At 45.4% G+C, this 20,487-nt stretch overlaps 1 protein-coding gene across 1 annotated transcript in view; it reads left to right on the top strand.

Moving 5' to 3' along the window:
- The window catches only part of COX10 (cytochrome c oxidase 10), a 106,569-nt gene extending 86,771 nt beyond the window's left edge, over positions 1 to 19,798 (top strand). The window contains exons 6-8 of the mRNA XM_086824388.1: positions 18,659 to 18,784; positions 18,903 to 19,006; positions 19,116 to 19,798. Of these exons, the coding sequence (XP_086680514.1) occupies positions 18,659 to 18,784; positions 18,903 to 19,006; positions 19,116 to 19,474 (589 nt within the window). The 3' untranslated portion in view covers positions 19,475 to 19,798. The remainder of the gene's footprint in view (positions 1 to 18,658; positions 18,785 to 18,902; positions 19,007 to 19,115) is intronic.
- Positions 19,799 to 20,487: the final 689 nt, after the last annotated feature.

The raw sequence follows: 20,487 nt of genomic DNA, 5'->3' as shown, positions 1-20,487 counted from the left end.
CCTGCTGCTCTCAATCCCCCAACCTCTGCATGAGTGCTCAGCTCTGCTTCCAAAACTGCCCCGTATAGTTTGGCCAATCTTGATGGTCCTGTAGTTCCCAGGGTCTAGTACATCTCCCGCTTTATGGATCGACACAATAGTGTGCATCGTCCACTCAGCCGGAAACCCCTCTGACAGAGCTCTGTTGAAGAGATGAGTAAGAAATGGTGCCAATGTATCAATAGCATAGATGAGATGCTCTCCCTGTAATCCTGTATGATCTGTCGCCCGTCCATGTTGGAGTCGGCATATGGCCCTCCTAACCATAGGTGGGGTGAAGAAGCTGGAGACTGTGGAGCATGGCTCTGTGGGCTGTGGTATAGGGGGCTGTGCAGGGACATCATAAAGTCTCTCTGCATATGTCTGCCAGGTCTGAGGATCGGCAATAGGTGTGGGAGGACAGGGCTCTCTGAGTCTCCTCCAAGCAGCAGCAGCATCTCTGCTCATGAGCATGTGATATGTGTCCCAATACTGAGCAGCCTCATAAGCTCGCCGCTTACGGCGGGTGAGAGTATGCATCCTCCTGCCTGCCTGCCTCCGGGTGATCTCCCCGCGAGCCCTCTGCACTCGGAGACTGCGGTAAAGGTTTCTACACTCATCATCATACCATCGGTTCTGGGGCATGCTCCCAGATGTAGGTGGCCGTCATGTCTGTATGTGGTATGGGAAACTCCTAGCGGCTGCGGAGTGCAGTACATGTGAGAGCTGGGAGGTGAGCATGGCCATGGGTGCCGATGGATCTAAGGCAAATAGCTAATCATGAACATGGTAGTCGTACACATCGGCTAGGTCCTGAGTGAAGTGAAAAATAGTGCGTGGTGGCTGTATGATGGGTGGGTGGGTCTCCAATAAGCTCCTGAAAGTGAGGGATAGGTATGTATGATCCGCCCCAATGGGGCATGGTGGTACGGTGAAGTGAGACACCATATCTGCTGCCTCCCGGGATCCCATCACATAATCCACTGTACTACTACCTCCTCCCGCTGGAAAGCAAGTCAACCCACCTGAATCTGGCCACTGAGTCATCCCATTATAAATAACGAGATGGTGTCGGGCCCCAAGCTCGAGCAAATGTTGCCCATATCCAGTGCTATCAGCTTCTCCATCAGCGGAGATCCGAGTGGTCCCTGTATCCTCTGTAGCTAGCGGCTCTAGTCTCAGAGGATCCTCAAAGTCATAGATCTCGCATTGTCTGCTCTGAGTCCGTGCATTGAAGCCCCCCATCAAGAAGACTTCTCCCAGTGTCGAATAGTGTAAGATCTCCTCAGATAAGACAGAGTATGGAGACTCACTAGCCTCTTCTCCACCCGGCTCCTCGGTGGTGGCAAACCGCGACCCCTTCGGAGGAAAGTAGCAAAGGGCGATATAAATCCATATGGTCTCCGAGAGGCGTAAGCTAATCCACATGTATCTCGCCTCCGAGTCTCGTGCTACGACTTGAACATGCTCATGTAACCCATGCCTGAAAAGCACTGCAATACCTCCTGAACCTCGGGAGGTGGCCTGTCTCATCCCCTGTCGGTGAGCTGACTCCCACTGATAACCCTCAACCCGTGGTAAGCCCCTCTCCGGGCTCTCATGTGTCTCTATCATCAAGATGACATCCCGGCCCTCCATCACCTCCTCAAGTCTCCCTAGATGTGTCCATAGGACTCCATTACAGTTCCAGATTGCTATGTGTATCTCTTTGTCCTCATGTTGTTTCCTCAGTGTCTCATAGGCCAGATGGCGCTATTCAACCCTCTTCCCATCAATGTAGATGTGACCATCCCTATAATGTGCCTTCTTCCCTTCTTTGCGTGCCGCCTTGATCTTTGGCATGCATAATCTTCTATGCTCCAGTTGCATCCATGTGAGGTCATCATCGAAGTAGATGGGGTCCCCTGGCAAGCTCCTCAAGATAGCCCGTCTTCTCATAAAGCTCATCCTACTCTCCTCGTCCGAGAACTGTAGCACTAAGGCCTTGCCTTTAGTGGAGTCCTTTGGGGTTGTCCTCCATACTCTAGTGAATGGGAGAGAGAGAGAGAGAGAGAGAGAGAGAGAGAGAGATTAAGCGTCTACTAAAGACCCAATGGGCCTATAAGACCAAAGTGATACAATAATGTCCATGGCATATCTTGTTATGGAATGGAAAATAAAACAGAGAGAAAACATAAACATAGCTATCTCACTGGGGTGATACAAAACTGTCCATGGAAACTCATCATGGAATACTAAGAACATAGAAACATGAGAGCAACATCAACTCCGAGTAGATGGTATACCACTCTCCAAAATATCAAGCATGGGGCTAATGAGTATGGCCGAGAGGTCTCCCTCAGCTATGTCACGTGGAAAGGTAGCTAGATGGCGGCGGAGCATGTCCTGGATCTGGAGCTGATGAGGTGATCGTGGCCGATGGGGGGTCCGAGGGCGTTGGGCACGCTGGAGTGCAGAGGCCCGGTCCAAGCTAACTCCTCTCGGGCGAGGTAGGTCCAGAGCAGCTCGTGGAGGGTCCACAAGATCCACTATGTCGGTGTCCTCCACCTCTTGGGTTTGGAAGAAACTCGTGATGGTTGGCTGGCGAGGGATGATCCGCGGGGGAGAGAGACAGAGAAAGAAAGAAAGCTGTATTAGCGTCTACTAGAGGCTGAACTCGACCTATGAGACAAATCAATGTACAACTGTCAGTGTCTTCTGGATGTCCAGAAAAAAAAAAAGGACAAAATGAACATGAAATAAACTATGAAAGTACTGAGCTAGTGGGGGATGTGATGGATGGAGCACTAATTGCTAGAGGCTCAGTATGCAACCTATATGCGTAGGGTATATAAGAATGCAATGCAAATCTGTCTAGCTCCAACCAGTACCATAATGGGGGTGTAATATGTGATACATAGGCGAGAGAGAGAGAGAAAGAAAGAAAGAAAGAAAGTTATATTAACGTCCACGGGAGGCCGAATCCGACCTATGGGACAGATCAGGTACATCCATTTACATTCCACTCTGGGTATCAATGCAAAAGAGGCATAAAACTGAAAAAAAATAACTCAAAATGAACTCTTAAGACTCTTAAGAGTTTAAGTTACAATGGGTTCTATTGCATCTAGTTCGAAATTGAGGTTCAAAATAAAAATAGCTATATTTCATCCATTATGGATTTGCTCTTGAGGGGGGTGGGGTACGGAATTCTTTAATGATTGCTTGTCCTCCTCTGTATACTGCCCATTTGCCATTCTTTCTTGCTTCTTTAACTTTATTCAGCTCTGTCGATTTGTTCTCGAGTTGTAGCGAGGTGAGTTCATCAGCTATCCATACCTTTGTCCCTTGGAGAGACCTTGTTTGCTTCATCACTGCTATTTTCTCATTGTTGTCCATATAGGAGACTTTTTTGCCTGTGTACCCTTTACTATAATAGAGATAGGGTCTCCTAAGTCCACGAAGGGGACTACTTTGCTCAGTTGTGCTGTAAGTACATCTGTATCTAATATGTAGTCTTCTCGAAGCTCTTGAGCTATGTCTGCCCTATCCCAGCCTTGAGGAAGACCACCGACTCTGATTACCTTTTTGTTACTTTCCATTCGTTCCTTTTCTTTGACTGCTGATGACTTCTTTAACAAAATCTTGTGAGTTAACTGAATTTACCTTTGAAACATGGTTTGTCGTTTCTGTTTGTAGTGTTGTAGGTATGGGTCCTTCTCGTGCTTCCTCTTGCTTCGTCTTCATGGCTTGCATTTGCACTTTCAGTTCGTTGATTTATTCATCTTTCTTGATAGTCTCGTGTTTCAGTGCTGCTATTTCTCCCTCGAGTTTCTTCAGTTCTTGCATGAGGTAGGTTTCCCATGGTGTCGGCTTGCTCACGGGTGGAGGAACGAGCGGTAATCGTGATGGGTGACTGAGGCAAAAGACTTCTTACTTCCCATATGTTGCTGCTGATAAAGGAGAGGGCTGTTGGTGGAACGAGTCTCCCCTCAAGGGTACCCTCTCCCCTTTGGGGGAGACTCAGAAGATGCGACCTACAAGATGCTCAGCTACAGGTGCAGGGGAGAGTCATGTTGCTGCCTTGGGGGCCTGAGCAAGGGTTGGTGGCGAAAGGGGGGGCGAGCAGATGCGGAAAGAGGGGGGGGGGGGCGCATAAACGAAGGGGCGCGAGCAGAGACGGACGGCGAAATGTGATGGGGAGAAACCTGAATTAGGGTTTAGGTTAGAGTTCATTCATGGGAGACATACACAGAGAAGCAAGGGAGAGAGAGAGAGAGTTGTGGGGATAAGTCAACTCATGAAAAGCATGAGTGTGTGACTCCCCTATCACACATGTATATTGCACTAGTACACATAGTGCACTTAGTACATTAAAAGTACTAAGTGTACTATGTACTATAACTTATGGGCTTGTACACACTATAAGGGTGGGCATAACGCCTTTACCCCAACAAAATGGGAGAAAGAAAGAAAGTTATATTAACGTCCACGGGAGGCCGAATCCAACCTATGGGACAGATCAGGTACACCATTTACATTCCACTCTGGGTATCAATGCAAAAGAGGCATAAAACTGAAAAAAAATAAGTCAAAATGAACTCTTAAGACTCTTAAGAGTTTAAGTTACAATGGGTTCTATTGCATCTAGTTCGAAATTGAGCATTCCACTCTGGGTATCAATGCAAAAGAGGCATAAAACTGAAAAAAAATAACTCAAAATGAACTCTTAAGACTCTTAAGAGTTTAAGTTACAATGGGTTCTATTGCATCTAGTTCGAAATTGAGGTTCAAAATAAAAATAGCTATATTTCATGGATGGATTTGCTCTTGAGGGGGGTGGGATACGGAATTCTTTAATGATTGCTTGTCCTCCTCTGTATATTGCCCATTTGCCATTCTTTCTTGCTTCTTTAACTTTATTCAGCTCTGCCGATTTGTTCTCGAGTTGTAGCGAGGTGAGTTCATCAGCTATCCATACCTTTGTCCCTTGGAGAGACCTTGTTTGCTTCATCACTGCTATTTTCTCATTGTTGTCCATATAGGAGACTTTTGCCTGTGTACCCTTTACTATAATAGAGACAGGGTCTCCTAAGTCCACGAAGGGGACTACTTTGCTCAGTTGTGCTGTAAGTACATCTTTATCTAATATGTAGTCTTCTCGAAGCTCTTGAGCTATGTCTGCCCTATCCCAGCCTTGAGGAAGACCACCGACTCTGATTACCTTTTTGTTACTTTCCATTCGTTCCTTTTCTTTGACTGCTGATGACTTCTTTAACAAAATCTTGTGAGTTAACTGAATTTACCTTTGAAACATGGTTTGTCGTTTCTGTTTGTAGTGTTGTAGGTATGGGTCCTTCTCGTGCTTCCTCTTGCTTCGTCTTCATTGCTTGCATTTGCACTTTCAGTTCGTTGATTTGTTCATCTTTCTTGATAGTCTCGTGTTTCAGTGCTGCTATTTCTCCCTCGAGTTTCTTCAGTTCTTGCATGAGGTAGGGTTCCCATGGTGTCGGCTTGCTCACGGGTGGAGGAACGGGCGGTAATCGTGATGGGTGACTGAGGCAAAAGACTTCTTACTTCCCGTATGTTGTTGCTGATAAAGGAGAGGGCTGTTGGTGGAACGAGTCTCCCCTCAAGGGTACCCTCTCCCCTTTGGGGGAGACTCAGAAGATGCGACCTACAAGATGCTCAGCTACAGGTGCAAGGGAGAGTCATGTTGCTGCCTTGGGGGCCTGAGCAAGGGTGGGTGGCGAAGAGGGGGACGAGCAGATGCGGAAAGGGGGGGGCGCATAAACGAAGGGGCGCGAGCAGAGACGGACGACGAAATGGGAGAAAGAAAGAAAGTTATATTAACGTCCACGGGAGGCCGAATCCAACCTGTGGGACAGATCAGGTACACCATTTACATTCCACTCTGGGTATCGATGCAAAAGAGGCATAAAACTGAAAAAAAATAAGTCAAAATGAACTCTTAAGACTCTTAAGAGTTTAAGTTACAATGGGTTCTATTGCATCAAGTTCGAAATTGAGCATTCCACTCTGGGTATCAATGCAAAAGAGGCATAAAACTGAAAAAAAATAACTCAAAATGAACTCTTAAGACTCTTAAGAGTTTAAGTTACAATGGGTTCTATTGCATCTAGTTCGAAATTGAGGTTCAAAATAAAAATAGCTATATTTCATGGATGGATTTGCTCTTGAGGGGGGTGGGGTACGGAATTCTTTAATGATTGCTTGTCCTCCTCTGTATATTGCCCATTTGCCATTCTTTCTTGCTTCTTTAACTTTATTCAGCTCTGCCGATTTGTTCTCGAGTTGTAGCGAGGTGAGTTCATCAGCTATCCATACCTTTGTCCCTTGGAGAGACCTTGTTTGCTTCATCACTGCTATTTTCTCATTGTTGTCCATATAGGAGACTTTTGCCTGTGTATCCTTTACTATAATAGAGACAGGGTCTCCTAAGTCCACGAAGGGGACTACTTTGCTTAGTTGTGCTGAAAGTACATCTGTATCTAATATGTAGTCTTCTCGGAAGCTCTTGAGCTATGTCTGCCCTATCCCAGCCTTGAGGAAGACCACCGACTCTGATTACCTTTTTGTTACTTTCCATTCGTTTCTTTTCTTTGCCCGCTGGTATGACTTCTTTAACAAAATCTTGTGTGTTAACTGAATTTACCTTTGAAACATGGTTTGTCGTTTCTGTTTGTAGTGTTGTAGGTATGGAAACGAGGGGGGCGACTGGAAGGGGCACAGAAACGACGAGCAGATACGGAAACCGGGGGGGGGGGCACAGAAACGAAGGGGCACGAGCAGAGACGGACGGCGAGCAGATATGGAAACGGGAGAAAGAGAGAGAGAGAGAGAGCTGAGACGAGCAGATACGGACCCGGGGGGGGGGGGGGGGCGGCGACTGGAAGGGGCGCAGAAATGAAGGGGCGCGAGTAGAGACGGACGGCAAGCAGATACGGAAACGGGAGAGAGAGAGAGAGAGAGAGAGAGAGAGAGAGAGAGAGAGAGAGTCGTAGGGCTGTGTAGCTCCAACCAATACCATAATGGGGGTGTAATATGTGATACATAGGCGAGAGAGAGAGAGAGAAAGAGAGAGTCGTAGGGCTGTCGGCCAGTTTTTTGTGGACAAATAATGCCAAAATAGGCATTTAATGCTGCGCTTTTCAGCATTTAGTGCTGCTGGCTGTTCCTTTCTATGCCTGGCGGGTTGCTTTATTGACCCTGATGTGCTGCTTGTGATGTCCTCTGCTGGCCGACTGGAACATCTAGGGCCAGCCGACAGCCATGGGCTGTCGGCTGGCCCTAGATGCTGTCCAGGGCTGTGAACAACCCTTGGACAGGCTGTTGAAGCCATGGGCTGTCCCACATGCATGCAATGCTTTAGTTAATGCTTTTGATGCACACCTACTACTAAGGCTGATTGCTACATGCACTTATCTGATGAATTCTCCAAGTGGGTTAAGAGGGCTGACTCCAGACTGACCTCTATGGCTCGGAGACTGGCCTATGTAGCTCGTGCCTGACTGTCCCTGGATTGAGGGCTCACAATGGGGTCAAGGAGTGCAACAAATATTCTTGAAAAAGATATTACTTCTATATAAATGTTGCATTGATCATGATGCCAGTGTGTCACTGTGTACCCCAGTGCAGGGTGCACGTGATAGGTGTGGCCGATGATAGAAGAATCTCTCAAGTCCAGATGATCGTAAATAACAAAGCTTATATTTGGTGGCGTGATTTTGAGCCCAAGCCCACGATGTGGCAAGGGTTTGTGGATGCTTTTCGCAAGCAATTCGCCATGATATACCCAATAACGGCCTACGGGAAACTACAAGCTTGAGCATGTTGGGAAAACGCTCGAGCGATACTTGAACGACTTCCGTACTTATCTGACACACTACAAAGTAGAACCTTTCCATGCCTTGGCAATGTTTACGCATAGGTTAGATCCAGATTATAAGTTGGAGATCACCAAGAATGGAGCCTAGACTTTGGAGGATGCTATTAAATCTGTCCAAAACTTTGATAATATCCATGGTCACAAGCACACTACACAAAAAACCTAGCAGGGGTTTGGTAACAAAAAGTGATTCCATGTTGGCCCTAAAAGCTTGTCTGAACCCCAACAATTGATTGATCAACCTTAGCAAAGTACGAAGAAGGCTCGACAAGAACACAAGGTAGCCCAAAAAGCGGAAGCAAAGTAGACATGAGCGTGCTTCGAGTGCAACCAACCGGGGCATATGGCCAAGGCTTGTCCAAACAAGAAGAACAAGAGCAAGTCTGTCCTTGTTCACGAAATCTTAGGTAATCCTCGTATCCCTACTATGGAAATTCGCCACCTAAAGCAGAGTTCATGCCGAGGATGCTCTTTGGGTTCTTTGGCCTTCAACGAGTATGATCTCCTCAGAATGGAGGGTTTGATCAAGGGCTGGAAGGTATCTGTACTTTTTGATAATGGCAGAAGTCATAACTTTGTGAGTGCTTGCTTGGTGTAGAAACTACGGTTGCCAACAATGGCAAGTGACCACAGGTACCAAGTGATCTTCGCACCGGGCATGGCACCGGAGATTTGGGACAAGACGGTTCCAAACCTAGAGTTGCGCATGGGCGACTATCACGAGAACCTTGTCTTCCACCTCATGACCCTAGATCGTGTTGATGTAATTATGGGAATATCTTGGTTCAAGGATAAGAATCCTACCTTGCAAATAGATTATGAGAACTATATCATTACTTTTGTACATAATGATTATCCCATTGTAATTATCTCCTCAGGGGAAGGCTATTCCTATTGTATGAGCTATTGATATGAATGAAGAGTCGGCATCTTCTAAGTATGTATAGTATGCATCTGCGTCGTTTTAGTTTGTTTAAGTGCAATATCTCTTTACAAGATTCTCGATTTGGGGGGTGTGGGCTCTTTTGATTGTAACACAGTTTGTTACATCGACGATACCATCATAGAGTCCGATGAATCTCGTGCGTTAAAAGATATGAAATGTGAATACGCAGACGTGTTCCCAGCTGATTTACGTGATGGTTTACCACATGGATCATGCTATTGAGTTATTGCGTGGCAGTTGGCCTTATACGAAACAACCTTATCGGTTTAGTCAAATTGAGGAGGATGAGATTCAAGGAAAACTACAGGATTATCTTGAACAAGGGTTTGTTCGGCCAAGCAAGTCTGCATGGGAGGTACTTGTGCTTTTGTCTAGGAAAAAGGACGGCATGATGCACTTCTATGTAGATTACAAAGGACTTAACAAGATGATAGCTAAGAATGGGTATCCATGCTATGCATGGATGATCTCATGGATTGGCTTCGGGAAGTGAAGTACTTCACGAAAATCAATTTGAGATCAAGGTATCACCAGATTAGGATTCTACCTGATGATGTACCGAAGGCAGGTTTTTGTACTTGGTATGGTCATCATGAGTTTTTGGTCTTGCCATTCGGTTCGACCAATGCTCCAGGCACTTTCTAGTAGATGATGAATAATTTACTTTGTCCATATCTGGGAAAGTTTAGCATGGTATTCCTAGATGGCATACTAATTTAAAGTAAGTGATTGCACGAGCATGTGCGGCATCTCAAGATTGTCTTGCAGATATTGAGGCAGGAGAAGCTTTATGCAAAGGAATCCAAGTGTGACTTTTTAAAAACAAAGCTGCTTTACTTGGGTCATATCATCACTCAAGATAGTAACGTGTAGACCCAAACAAGGTGAGACAAGTTCTTGAGTGGCCAGTATCGTGCACTATACGGCAAGTGAGATCCTTTTTGGGTTTTTGTCACGACCCTGTGTTTTTCTCTGGACAAGATGCAAGTGTGCACGGGGACATGGTGGACAGTGTGAATGGCATCAGGTTGGAGTGAAAGAGGAAGCCCATGTGTGGACAACCCCAAAAGTGTGAAGGGAGCCAAGTGATTAAAGTCTCTCATAACCCATGGGGACAAAGGATTTTGGAGGGGACAAAGGTTTAAAAACCTTTAAAATTATAAAAGAACCTCCTTTTTGGGGATAATCGTGGCCCTTAGGCTATTTTGGGACCACGTGTGCTTTTTGGGAGAAAGAGGGGCTGGCAGGCAGAAAGAGGCGCCTAACTCTTGTTGAGTGCTGTGCTTTTTCGCTGAGGAGGGCTGGTCGCCTGAAAATACATGGCTGGCTGGTTCTCTTCCTGGATTCACAGCTTGGCTACAGCATCTGTGAGCAGGTACAGCTGCAGGAGAAGGAGGCGGACTGGTCAGCAGGGATTTTCCCTTGCAGGCGGCTGCAGGACTGCAGGCGCACAGAGCTGGGTGTGCCCTCTCTCTTTCCCATGCCAACAGGTGGGCTGGATTGCAGATTGGCTGGCGGCTGGTACAGGTGGTAGCTGCAGGCCTGTACAGACAGCAGGAAGGAACTGCTGGCGGGCTGCGCTACAGGGACTATAGGCGTAGCTGAGTGTCTTCTTGTGCTTGCTTTTTGGGTGAAAGCAGTGGGACTGCACATGCGCCTTGACTCTCTTTTTCCCTCCCTTACTTGCTATGAAACGCCCAATAGCACTGGTGCTTTTTGGAGGGGGCGTGTTTTTGCAGAAGATAAGGGCTGGTTTTTCTTGACATAAAGGTGAACAAGGGCTGGATATTCATGAACATAGACATCATGTCGATGGCGTTCAACTGATGGAACTTTCAGTTTCTCTTTGCTTTGGATTCGGGACTGTTTTGGGACAGTTTATGGGCTGTTTTTGCTTGGCTGCAAATTCAGCTATGTACTTGGGTTTTTGGCTGCAAGTACAGGTCAATTGGTTATGTTTCTTGGCATGGGAGTGATGCAAGCTCGCATGGCTGTGCGCTCATGGAGCAGATTGTTTTCTTCCTGCTAGAAAGGAACAATGGGACCTACAGTTATAGGCATCTCTATGTTGCCAGATGTTTCATGAGGGAACAGGTAACTAGATGTATGGAAACAGGACAGAAGCTTCAAAGGGAAACAGGCCTAAGGGTTTCATGTGGAAATAGGTCGTAGGTTTTCTCGAAGAGACATGTTTTTGGGTTGCTCCAGGAGATAGGTCACATACAGGCAGAAGGTACAGGAATGGACACATGTGCCTTGCTACTGATTGGACAGGGGACATGGAATCCATGACAGAGATGGATAGTACCCTTGGAAGGTAGAGAGGGTTGGTACAGGTGTGTCGACTGTATGGTATGCTGTGCTGTGATACTCTTTTGAGAGACAGTTTGGGAGTCTGTGTTGTGATGCAGAAGCACTGGATGTGTCAGGGTGTGATGCTGTTCATAGTGTGAGAGGCTATGAATGGTTGTGGCAGCCTTGATCATGGGAGAAAGCTTCTGTATGCAGACTGAATGTGAGAGAGCCTTTTGATATGAACAATGGTTGGACTTGTTTGGGGATACCGTGTGGACAAGAAGCCAGATGATGCAGGTTCTTTGCAGGCTTCAGGGGTTCCATTTTGACGGCTGAGTTCCCAGCCTTATATTGTAATCAAAGCTCTTTTAATCAATTAAAGAAATACCGCAAGGAGCGCCACTGCGATTTGGGGCCAATCGGTGTCCATGTACTGTTTGCAGGAGCACTCTAGCTCCCCCTGTTTGTTTTCTTTTTCTAGTTCCTCAATGGCGTTGAAGTGTTTTATGTGCGAGTGTTTGTTTCACCGCCCGTCAAGGCCGGTTTCAAGGTTCCGTTTGCCGGGACACATCGTCGACTTTCTCAAGGAGGCGAGTCCGTGGTTGCTTTGGTCAGGACAATCGTCAACTTTCCTAAGGGGGCGAGCTCGTGGTTGTCTCATGAGAGTCACATCAAAAGCTTCAACATGAGGAAAGTGAAAAGGAAGTGCAAGACACAGCACAGGATTTTGTGTCTTTGCCTATATGAGGTGAAGAGCAAGAGCTGAAGATGAAGTTCAGGAGAAAAGACACCAAGGACAAGAAGTAGTCGGCCAGGAACAAGAAGCAGTTGAAGTGTTAGGGTGCAGGAGATGCGTTGAAGGCTATGGCTTTCGACAGTTTGTCACCGGTGGTATCTTCATAGACGCTTCATGTGCAACTCCTGAGGTGAATCTGCTAAGTCGCCCTCCTCCATCCACTTCGCATCCATCAGTGAACCTCCTCCATCCACTTCGCATCCATCAGTGAACAGCTCACAGGATAGCGACGGGAAACTTTACCTTGTACCTTTCTTTCCTTATGTGCCAGTATATGCTCAAGAATAAGAACCTCGTCAAGTTCCTCCACTTCCATCTGAGCCTCATCTGATACATCCTCGGGCACCAAAAACCTGCTTGCACTCCACCCAAGTGATAAGCACAAGTCCTCGATGAAGCATAGTAGATCACCACTGCTAAACATAGAAAGAAACTGTCTTCCGAACCGCTTTATCTTGATGCCTATGAGTTGGAGTCGACTCTTGTTACGGCTCATTCAGGTTCAGCAGAGCATAGGTCTGGAGCATTGCCTGATGCTCAAGAGAGGGGTAGCACCTCCGCTCCCTTGTTGTTACAGACAGGCTCAGTTGTTATCTAGGAGTCACTTGGTGATATCTTTGTATTCATCCGAAGGTACTGAGGCTGACAGTACATCTGCTTATGGGACTTCTATGATCTTGTGTTCTAGACACATGAGATGGTAAAGTTGGGTATGGTTCACAGTCGGCCGCACCTTGAACTATAACTGCAACGATGGATAACTCTATGGAGGACATAAGTCTTGCGAGCAGTCCTAGAGTTGGTTTGGTTCATGGAAATATGGATCGAACTCTATTTGTGCATGTATGCATACACTTTTTGAGGTAGAGGTATTTTTGTATTCTGGTGCCATTGGATCCTGGTACCATTGAGAATACATTGGGAAATACTCTGCATTGTGTCATGTGCTGCATGTATGTTGGTATGATACATCAAGTGCTTTATTATGTCATGGATACATCATTGGGTGTGACTCTTGCGGGATGGCCATGAGACATATGTGGGAAAGTACTTAGTGGATGTAGTGTTTGGATGCATTGAGTGCTTTCATATGCTCATGTTTTACCTTCAGTCGTGGGTCCTGCGGGATGCCCATGGGTGTAAGGCTTGCGAGCAGCCCTTAGACTGTTACTTTGGAGTAGGTAGAGCATTTTGAGGAGCATATTGTTTGCGAATGCATACGTGTGTCATGCATATGTGTGTCATATGTAGAATGATGCATGGTATTGTTTTTGGCTAACACAGTTAACGTGTTTCCATTTGATTTTAGACTTTTGCTGTAGGTTCTGAAGGAACAAGCAAGAGGACAGTGTGGCTTTTTGTGCAGGAGGATTATATTATCACCCAGATGCATTGGAGGGCCATTGTTTTTGTCATATGGGATGTCTTTGCTCATAAGATGTTTTACTGTGCCATTGAGTGCAATCGAGGACGCTTGCCATTTTTCAAGAGGGGGGTATGTCACGACCCTGTGTTTGTCTCTGGACAAGATGCAGGTGTGCACGGGGACATGGTGGACAGTGTGAATGGCATCAGGTTGGAGTGAAAGAGGAAGCCCATGTGTGGACAACCCCAAAAGTGTGAAGGGAGCCAAGTGATTAAAGTCTCTCATAACCCATGGGGACAAAGGATTTTGGAGGGGACAAAGGTTTAAAAACCTTTAAAATTATAAAAGAACCCCTTTTTGGGGATAATTGTGGCCCTTAGGCTATTTTGGGGCCACGTATGCTTTTTGGGAGAAAGAGGGGCTGGCAGGCAGAAAGAGGCGCCTAACTCTTGTTGAGTGCTGTGCTTTTTCGCTGAGGAGGGCTGGTCGCCTGAAAATACATGGCTGGCTGGTTCTCTTCCTGGATTCACAGCTTGGCTACAGCATCTGTGAGCAGGTACAGCTGCAGGAGAAGGGGGCGGATTGGTCAGCAGGGATTTTCCCTTGCAGGCGGCTGCAGGACTGCAGGCGCACAAAGCTGGGTGTGCCCTCTCTCTTTCCCATGCCAACAGGTGGGCTGGATTGCAGATTGGCTGGCGGCTGGTACAGGTGGTAGCTGCAGGCCTGTACGGACAGCAGGAAGGAACTGCTGGCGGGCTGCGCTACAAGGACTATAGGCGCAGCTGAGTGTCTTCTTGTGCTTGCTTTTTGGGTGAAAGCAGTGGGACTGCACATGCACCTTGACTCTCTTTTTCCCTCCCTCCCTTGCTATGAAACGCCCAATAGCACTGGTGCTTTTTGGAGGGGGCGTGTTTTTGCAGAAGATAAGGGCTGGTTTTTCTTGACATAAAGGTGAACAAGGGCTGGATATTCATGAACATAGACATCATGTCGATGGCGTTCAACTGATGGAACTTTCAGTTTCTCTTTGCTTTGGATTCGGGACTGTTTTGGGACAGTTTATGGGCTGTTTTTGCTTGGCTGCAAATTCAGCTATGTACTTGGGTTTTTGGCTGCAAGTACAGGTCAATTGGTTATGTTTCTTGGCATGGGAGTGATGCAAGCTCGCATGGCTGCGTGCTCATGGAGCAGATTGTTTTCTTCCTGCTAGAAAGGAACAGTGGGACCTACAGTTATAGGCATCTCTATGTTGCCAGATGTTTCATGAGGGAACAGGTAACTAGATGTATGGAAACAAGACAGAAGCTTCAAAGGGAAACAAGCCTAAGGGTTTCATGTGTAAATAGGTCGTAGGTTTTCTCGAAGAGACATGTTTTTGGGTTGCTCCAGGAGATAGGTCACATGCAGGCAGAAGGTACAGGAATGTGGCAAAATTTTCTTAAATTTTGTCAAATAAGTTTTATCTTTTATTATTCAGAAAGAGTAATCCCCACCGTTTTCGAATTCAATAACCTTGATCCACATATCAATTCAAAGGGTCTCAAACTTAGTTTCAGATTTGGCGGGAGTTTTGAGTGTATTTTTCTAAACTAGTCACATCTTCTTTCCTCGAAACTAAAGAGTTTGATCTTGGTCATAGTCTGATTCAAGGTTCGCGTCGAATAAGATTTTTCCTGAACTATCTTTCTCGAAAAGGTTTGGTAATTCAGTTACTATTTTACTGAATTCCTTTCTTTGAATATACACTTAACTTATTTCTAAATTAGTTACAAATTCCAATGAAGAGGAGTACCCAAGGGATGGAGAAATCACATTATAAAGCAAGAGGGGTTTATTTCGAAAATACAAGACATGGAGGTGGAGCTTCTGCAGGAGGAACACGTACAAACTATCTACAAGAGATGTTCAATTGGTTTTATCGCACAACCTTTGAAAGGGTATTGGTTAGGGAGCGGGCCCAACAATCTAAGCTTGTGCAAGAGGCACACAAGGCTGCAAGAAGTCATGCTCGGCTTGAATGGTTGCAGACCAATGCTCCCCATAGGCATGGTGCTTGGCATGCACGAACGAGGAGACAAGGGAGGCGTTGGGTTGTGTGTCTCCCCACCAAGAGCTCCCAACAAGGGTGTAGTAGCCAACACAAAGGGGGAAGAGTAAATGATACTTATCTAGGATAAAGAAAGGCTGAATTTACGAAAGAAGAGAAGGGGAAAGCCTTTCCAACAAGGCATAGCATCATTTTACATTTTAAACGAAATAAAAATTAGAAAACCATTAAAAGGAATAAGAAAAAGTAGGATTTCTAGCTTACATGAATTCCAGGGAGCTTTCCTTTGACTTGATGGTTTGAGGGATCTACTCTTGTTTGCAACAAGAGTGGCCACCAATTCTTTAGAAAAGGGAATGGTCAAAAACTAATGAATTATTAAAAAACTCCCAGTTTTTGGCTCTGGGAGGAGCAGAGAGTAACAGTGCATAAAACACTACTAAGCTTTAACAAAGGGGGAGGCTTCTATTTATAGGAAAAAGTGAGCTTCTAACCAAGCAAACTTATTTTAGAATTTTCCAAATCACTTTGGTCAATTTTTGACCATTTTTGGATCAGTTTAGCTTACTTTTTGGAGCTAGACTTGAATTAGGGGAGAGGAGAGAGTCATGTGAAGTTTCCTGAAATAGTACAAAAGAGTTCATGTGGAAGCTTATTTAAGTGCACTTATGCCTTGTGTGGAAGTAGAACTATGAATGGCACACTGAATATAACATCATGGATTGGTAAGCTTATTATATTGGCTCAATTTCAATAAACCTTGATTAATAAAAGTGTTTATTAGACTTTGTAATTTTCCAAATAATAGGCAAGCTCACACAAAAGCTTCCCTCGCTAGGCTTAACAACGGATGGATATGGCTCTCTAGCTTGTTTCTATTGCAAGAAAACCTGTATGTAGAAGGATGTGTGGTACTATGCTGTAGCATTTCTTGACTCTCCTATTATTGGAACAACCAGGTATTCTGTTGTTATATCTTTATCAAATATATAACATGGTTCCTCTCCAGTGGGTCTAGCTGACCGGATTATATAAGATGATCTACAAAATCATCTTATGGTTTGATTGCAAAAACTTTCAATCCAGATTGAGGACATAACATTCCATCAAATTCATCAGGTTTAGTAATATAAAAACGTCCCTGCACATTTCTAACAATAGAATCATTCTCTAAAACTCCTACAAAAATGTGTTCTCCATGTCAGTGAAGAAGAAAACGGCGTTGCAACAAATCGGTCACCTCTTTGCTCTTCGGGGTGTTGGGGGTTTCTTTTTGGTGGTGGTGGTGGGGGGGGGGGGGGGGGGGGTGGGGGGCAAGCTCAAAGGTGTGAGAATAGGCTTGAATCAAAAAATAGAATTGGTATGAAAGGGAGGTTTGACACTCAAGGCAGAGGCAAAAATAGAGTTAGTGGAGTCGTGCAAGAAGGGGTATTCCACTCTCATAATATAGAACACTTTTTCTTTGTTTATTGTGTCTCTCAAGCATATCAAGAGGTATTTCTTAATTTTGTTCCGTGTGTAATTAGGAGTAGGCTTAGTTAATCTTGAATAAATTGCCCTCCAATTTCCAACAATACTAGAATGCCATGTGGACAGAACTTTACAGTTCGTGGCATGGCCAGCCAGTTGCACACTCGATGCCTGGAGGTCATTGGTATATATATGGATGGGAAGTTAAATGACCTATGCTTTTTGGGAGCTCCTCATCTTCTTTGTCAGGGGGTGCGCTTGCACAGCCAGGGTGAGGGTTTTGGGTCCCAACAAAGCCTCGGACCCACAGGAAAGTGGCAAGCTAAATCCCCAATTTCCAATCTCAGCAGGCAAGTTCTAGGCAAGGGACGGGTTGGTTTTGGCACATTGGACAGCATGTTGACAGTATGGGCAGCAGTATGGGAACCAGGCAAATTGCATATGAAAGGCGGCTTATTTTGGGCCTGGGCAGCCCATTTTCTGACTGCCCATATGTGTGAAGGCCAATTGTGATAACAAGGCCATTAACAATTTGAAGCCCACGATAACATTGATGCCTTTGACCTGCTCAAAATGCAGCATATTCCACTTTCTCCACCGATCTTCCTAGTCGTGGGGCTGTAGGGCTGACCGACCAGCTCTAGGGGGCTGCCAATTTCCTACAAATAGAACCCTTGAGGCCTCCCCATTCTCCCCATTCCTCATCTCTCAAATATTGGAGCATTGAGGCTTCAGCAAGAGAGATCAGCTATCCCCAAGGTGCCATGCACAGGTCTGGCGTTGAAGACTTCCAGCTCAACAGGCAGCCTGCCCTGGGGATAGGGGCTGATAGCACCTGCCGAGGAGGCTAAAGGCTACCAAGGATGAGGTCTAGATTGGGCTTGGGACCTATGGATGGGAGTCATCTTGCTAGCCAAAGTCTATCATTGTCATTGACGTCGAGACTGACGGGAGCATCTTCAACTTTGATACTACATGGTGCATTTTATTTTCTGGTAGGCACCCTGATTCGGCTGCCCGTTGACTGTACTTATTGTTGGCAGGCACCCTGCTGTTGCTGCCTGGCATCTGTTAACTGCGATGGACACTTCGTTTTCTTACTGCCTGGTGCTGGTGATGGGCACCCTGGGGCCTGTATTTTCTTTTGGCACCAGTAGGCATTCTGTACTTGATAATGGTGCCCTGTTGGTTGTTGGCCATTTTGAACGTGCTAAGTGGTTGGCATGGGAGATACCGAGTTGATTGTTGTTGAATCTGTTGACTCGGTGGGGTAGTTGGCCTGGCTGATTATTGGATTATCTTTGAAAATATGGGAACTTGCTTCGTAAGTTTGACCAGTAAAAGATTCTCGTTTTGAAGGCTTGCTTGTAGTTTCACTGGTAGAGAAGCTGGACTTGAAGGGTTGTACAGTATGTGACTAGAAAAGGATCTTCACGCACCTGTTTGAAACTTGTTTTCTGGTTAAAAATTGTATGTTGCATTATCTTGAAAAGTTGGTTCTGGGTGAAGTAATCCTCGGGAATCCCAACGCTTTGTACTCGACAAAATCTTATATGGTAATAAGGGGGGCCATAGTGAGCACAGATCACAGCATGCATACATGAACACGAATCTTGCATCTGTTCATTTTTGCTTTGTGTGGTTAATTAATTGAGTAATGAATCACAGGTCTTTGGGATCCTCGTGCCTGTTACATTAGGCTATTTAGTATTGTGGTATTTTGAGTGTTGTTCTTAAACTAGACTTGCAAATCTGTTTCTGTTTTCGAGAACAGAGACGACTGTGCCTGGGGTCGTCTGCCATAATTTTCATTTATACTGTGTTTGAATCAGATGGGCAGCAGCAGCTGGTGAAGTAAGCATGGGTGGATGGCTTCTGGCAAGTGCTTTGTACTTTTGGCAAATACCCCATTTCATGGCAATCGCATATCTATGTCGTCAGGACTACACAGCCGGAGGGTATACATCAGGCTTTATGCTTGTTATGTTTGTTTTGTATTGTGCATGCGGAATCTTAACCATACTGGCTGAGGCTTGAGCTTTTTGACAACTCACCATAAGGTTGGCCATGTTCCAGCTTCAAGATGCTGTCAATGCAAGATGACTCGGGACAAAGAACCGCGCTTGCAGCTCTTCGCAATTGTGCTTATTTGGTTCCTCTGGGCTTTCTAGCTTATCGATGTATGTCTGGGTGCATAATCTATGGCATACTGTTTTCCCCTTGTGGCACGCTTCTCATTACACTCGTGAGAAACTTTGTATGACGCAACCTATTGATGTGTCTGTGCAGGCGGCATTACCACTGAATGGTTTGGAGTGGAAACAACTCTTCTCTCTGCTGGCATGGGTACCACTGCAGCCTTGTTTTATTACAAGCCAAATGCTGACAGTGCCCGTAAGCTATTTAGAGCCAGCTTGTTGTACTTGCCATTTCTTCTGGCTGCAATGCTGATCCACCGCTGCCCTAATGAGCAGGCAAAGGGAAACCTCCTGGAGAGTGTGACAAGAGAGGGCCTGAATGCAGGCAGTGTTCTGGAAGAAGAAGAGGGGATGATACCCAATCCAAGAAAATCATCTCGACCTCCTGTAGCATTTTTCTCAGTAGCTCCGTTTCCATTTTTACCAGTTCCAGATTACAATTCTAGCTAAGAGTTCTGGCAGATATTTTGGGTCTTTAATGATTCGTAATAATCTTGGCCTCCCAAAATTTCGGTATTGTAGATATTGCAAGCTGTGCTGTTGTTATCATGAAAGTAGTGAATGCAGGGCAACACATCTTATATTGGGCCTGTTAGGGTTGAGATGCTAGTTTTTCACAGTTGATTTTTTTTTTGGTTATCTAGTTCTGGACTCATTTCTTTGGGAGGCAGTTGCAGACTGTGTGGTTGCAAGCTGAGAATAAAATCTGCTGAACTTTGCGTGCGTGTAATAGTATGCACATTGAAGATGCACTTTAAAGTATCATTACTATTGTGATATGGTGCTTGTGTGATATGGTATACCAGGCTTATCTTCTTGGTCTGTACGTGACTTTGAAGCTTTGTCAGCCCATTCATCCTACCAATTTATTATGAAAAGCTGGGTGCGAGTGGTCATTGGATATACATCTTCCTCATGGTTGTAAGACCCAGTAATGAAAGTGCGCATGCCATCAAATATACACCTTCTTCATGGTTGTAACACCCAGTAATTGATTTGCTACTTGAATACATCCGAGTGCTTAAGAACCCCTCTTGTCTCTTGGCAAGTGAACCTAATGTGAAGTTGTTCAAAGTTAACGTGTGAGCATTTTCCTGATATGCTTTTCTCTTCTAAAGATGTGCCCATACTTGCATTGTTGTTGAACCCCTCTTCTGATTACCTTAATTGTGATCCAAGTGACAGCCATTACACATCTGGAATATCTCTGATCTCTGTCTGTGGAATGCGGGAAAAAGTTGGCTACTGCCTTGTGGATTCATTGTTTTGGATAGTGAGTTCCTTTTAATTTGCTTGTTTAATGTCACATTATTAGGGGTAGGTTAAGGTTTTGGAGCGCAGATTAAAGTAATGTGCTTTTCCCAAACTACCATCCCTTGAATCGAATGCTTTCATGTTTTTAAAATCATTAGCACATATATTTTTGAACCGTGGACACGCAAGGTTATTTATTTTTTTGCCTT

This window comes from Cibotium barometz, chromosome 30, assembly GCF_041138505.1.
Source record: "Cibotium barometz isolate CiBa-2024 chromosome 30, ASM4113850v1, whole genome shotgun sequence".
Lineage (NCBI taxonomy): Eukaryota > Viridiplantae > Streptophyta > Polypodiopsida > Cyatheales > Cibotiaceae > Cibotium > Cibotium barometz.
This window is presented reverse-complemented; position numbering and strand designations above follow the sequence as displayed.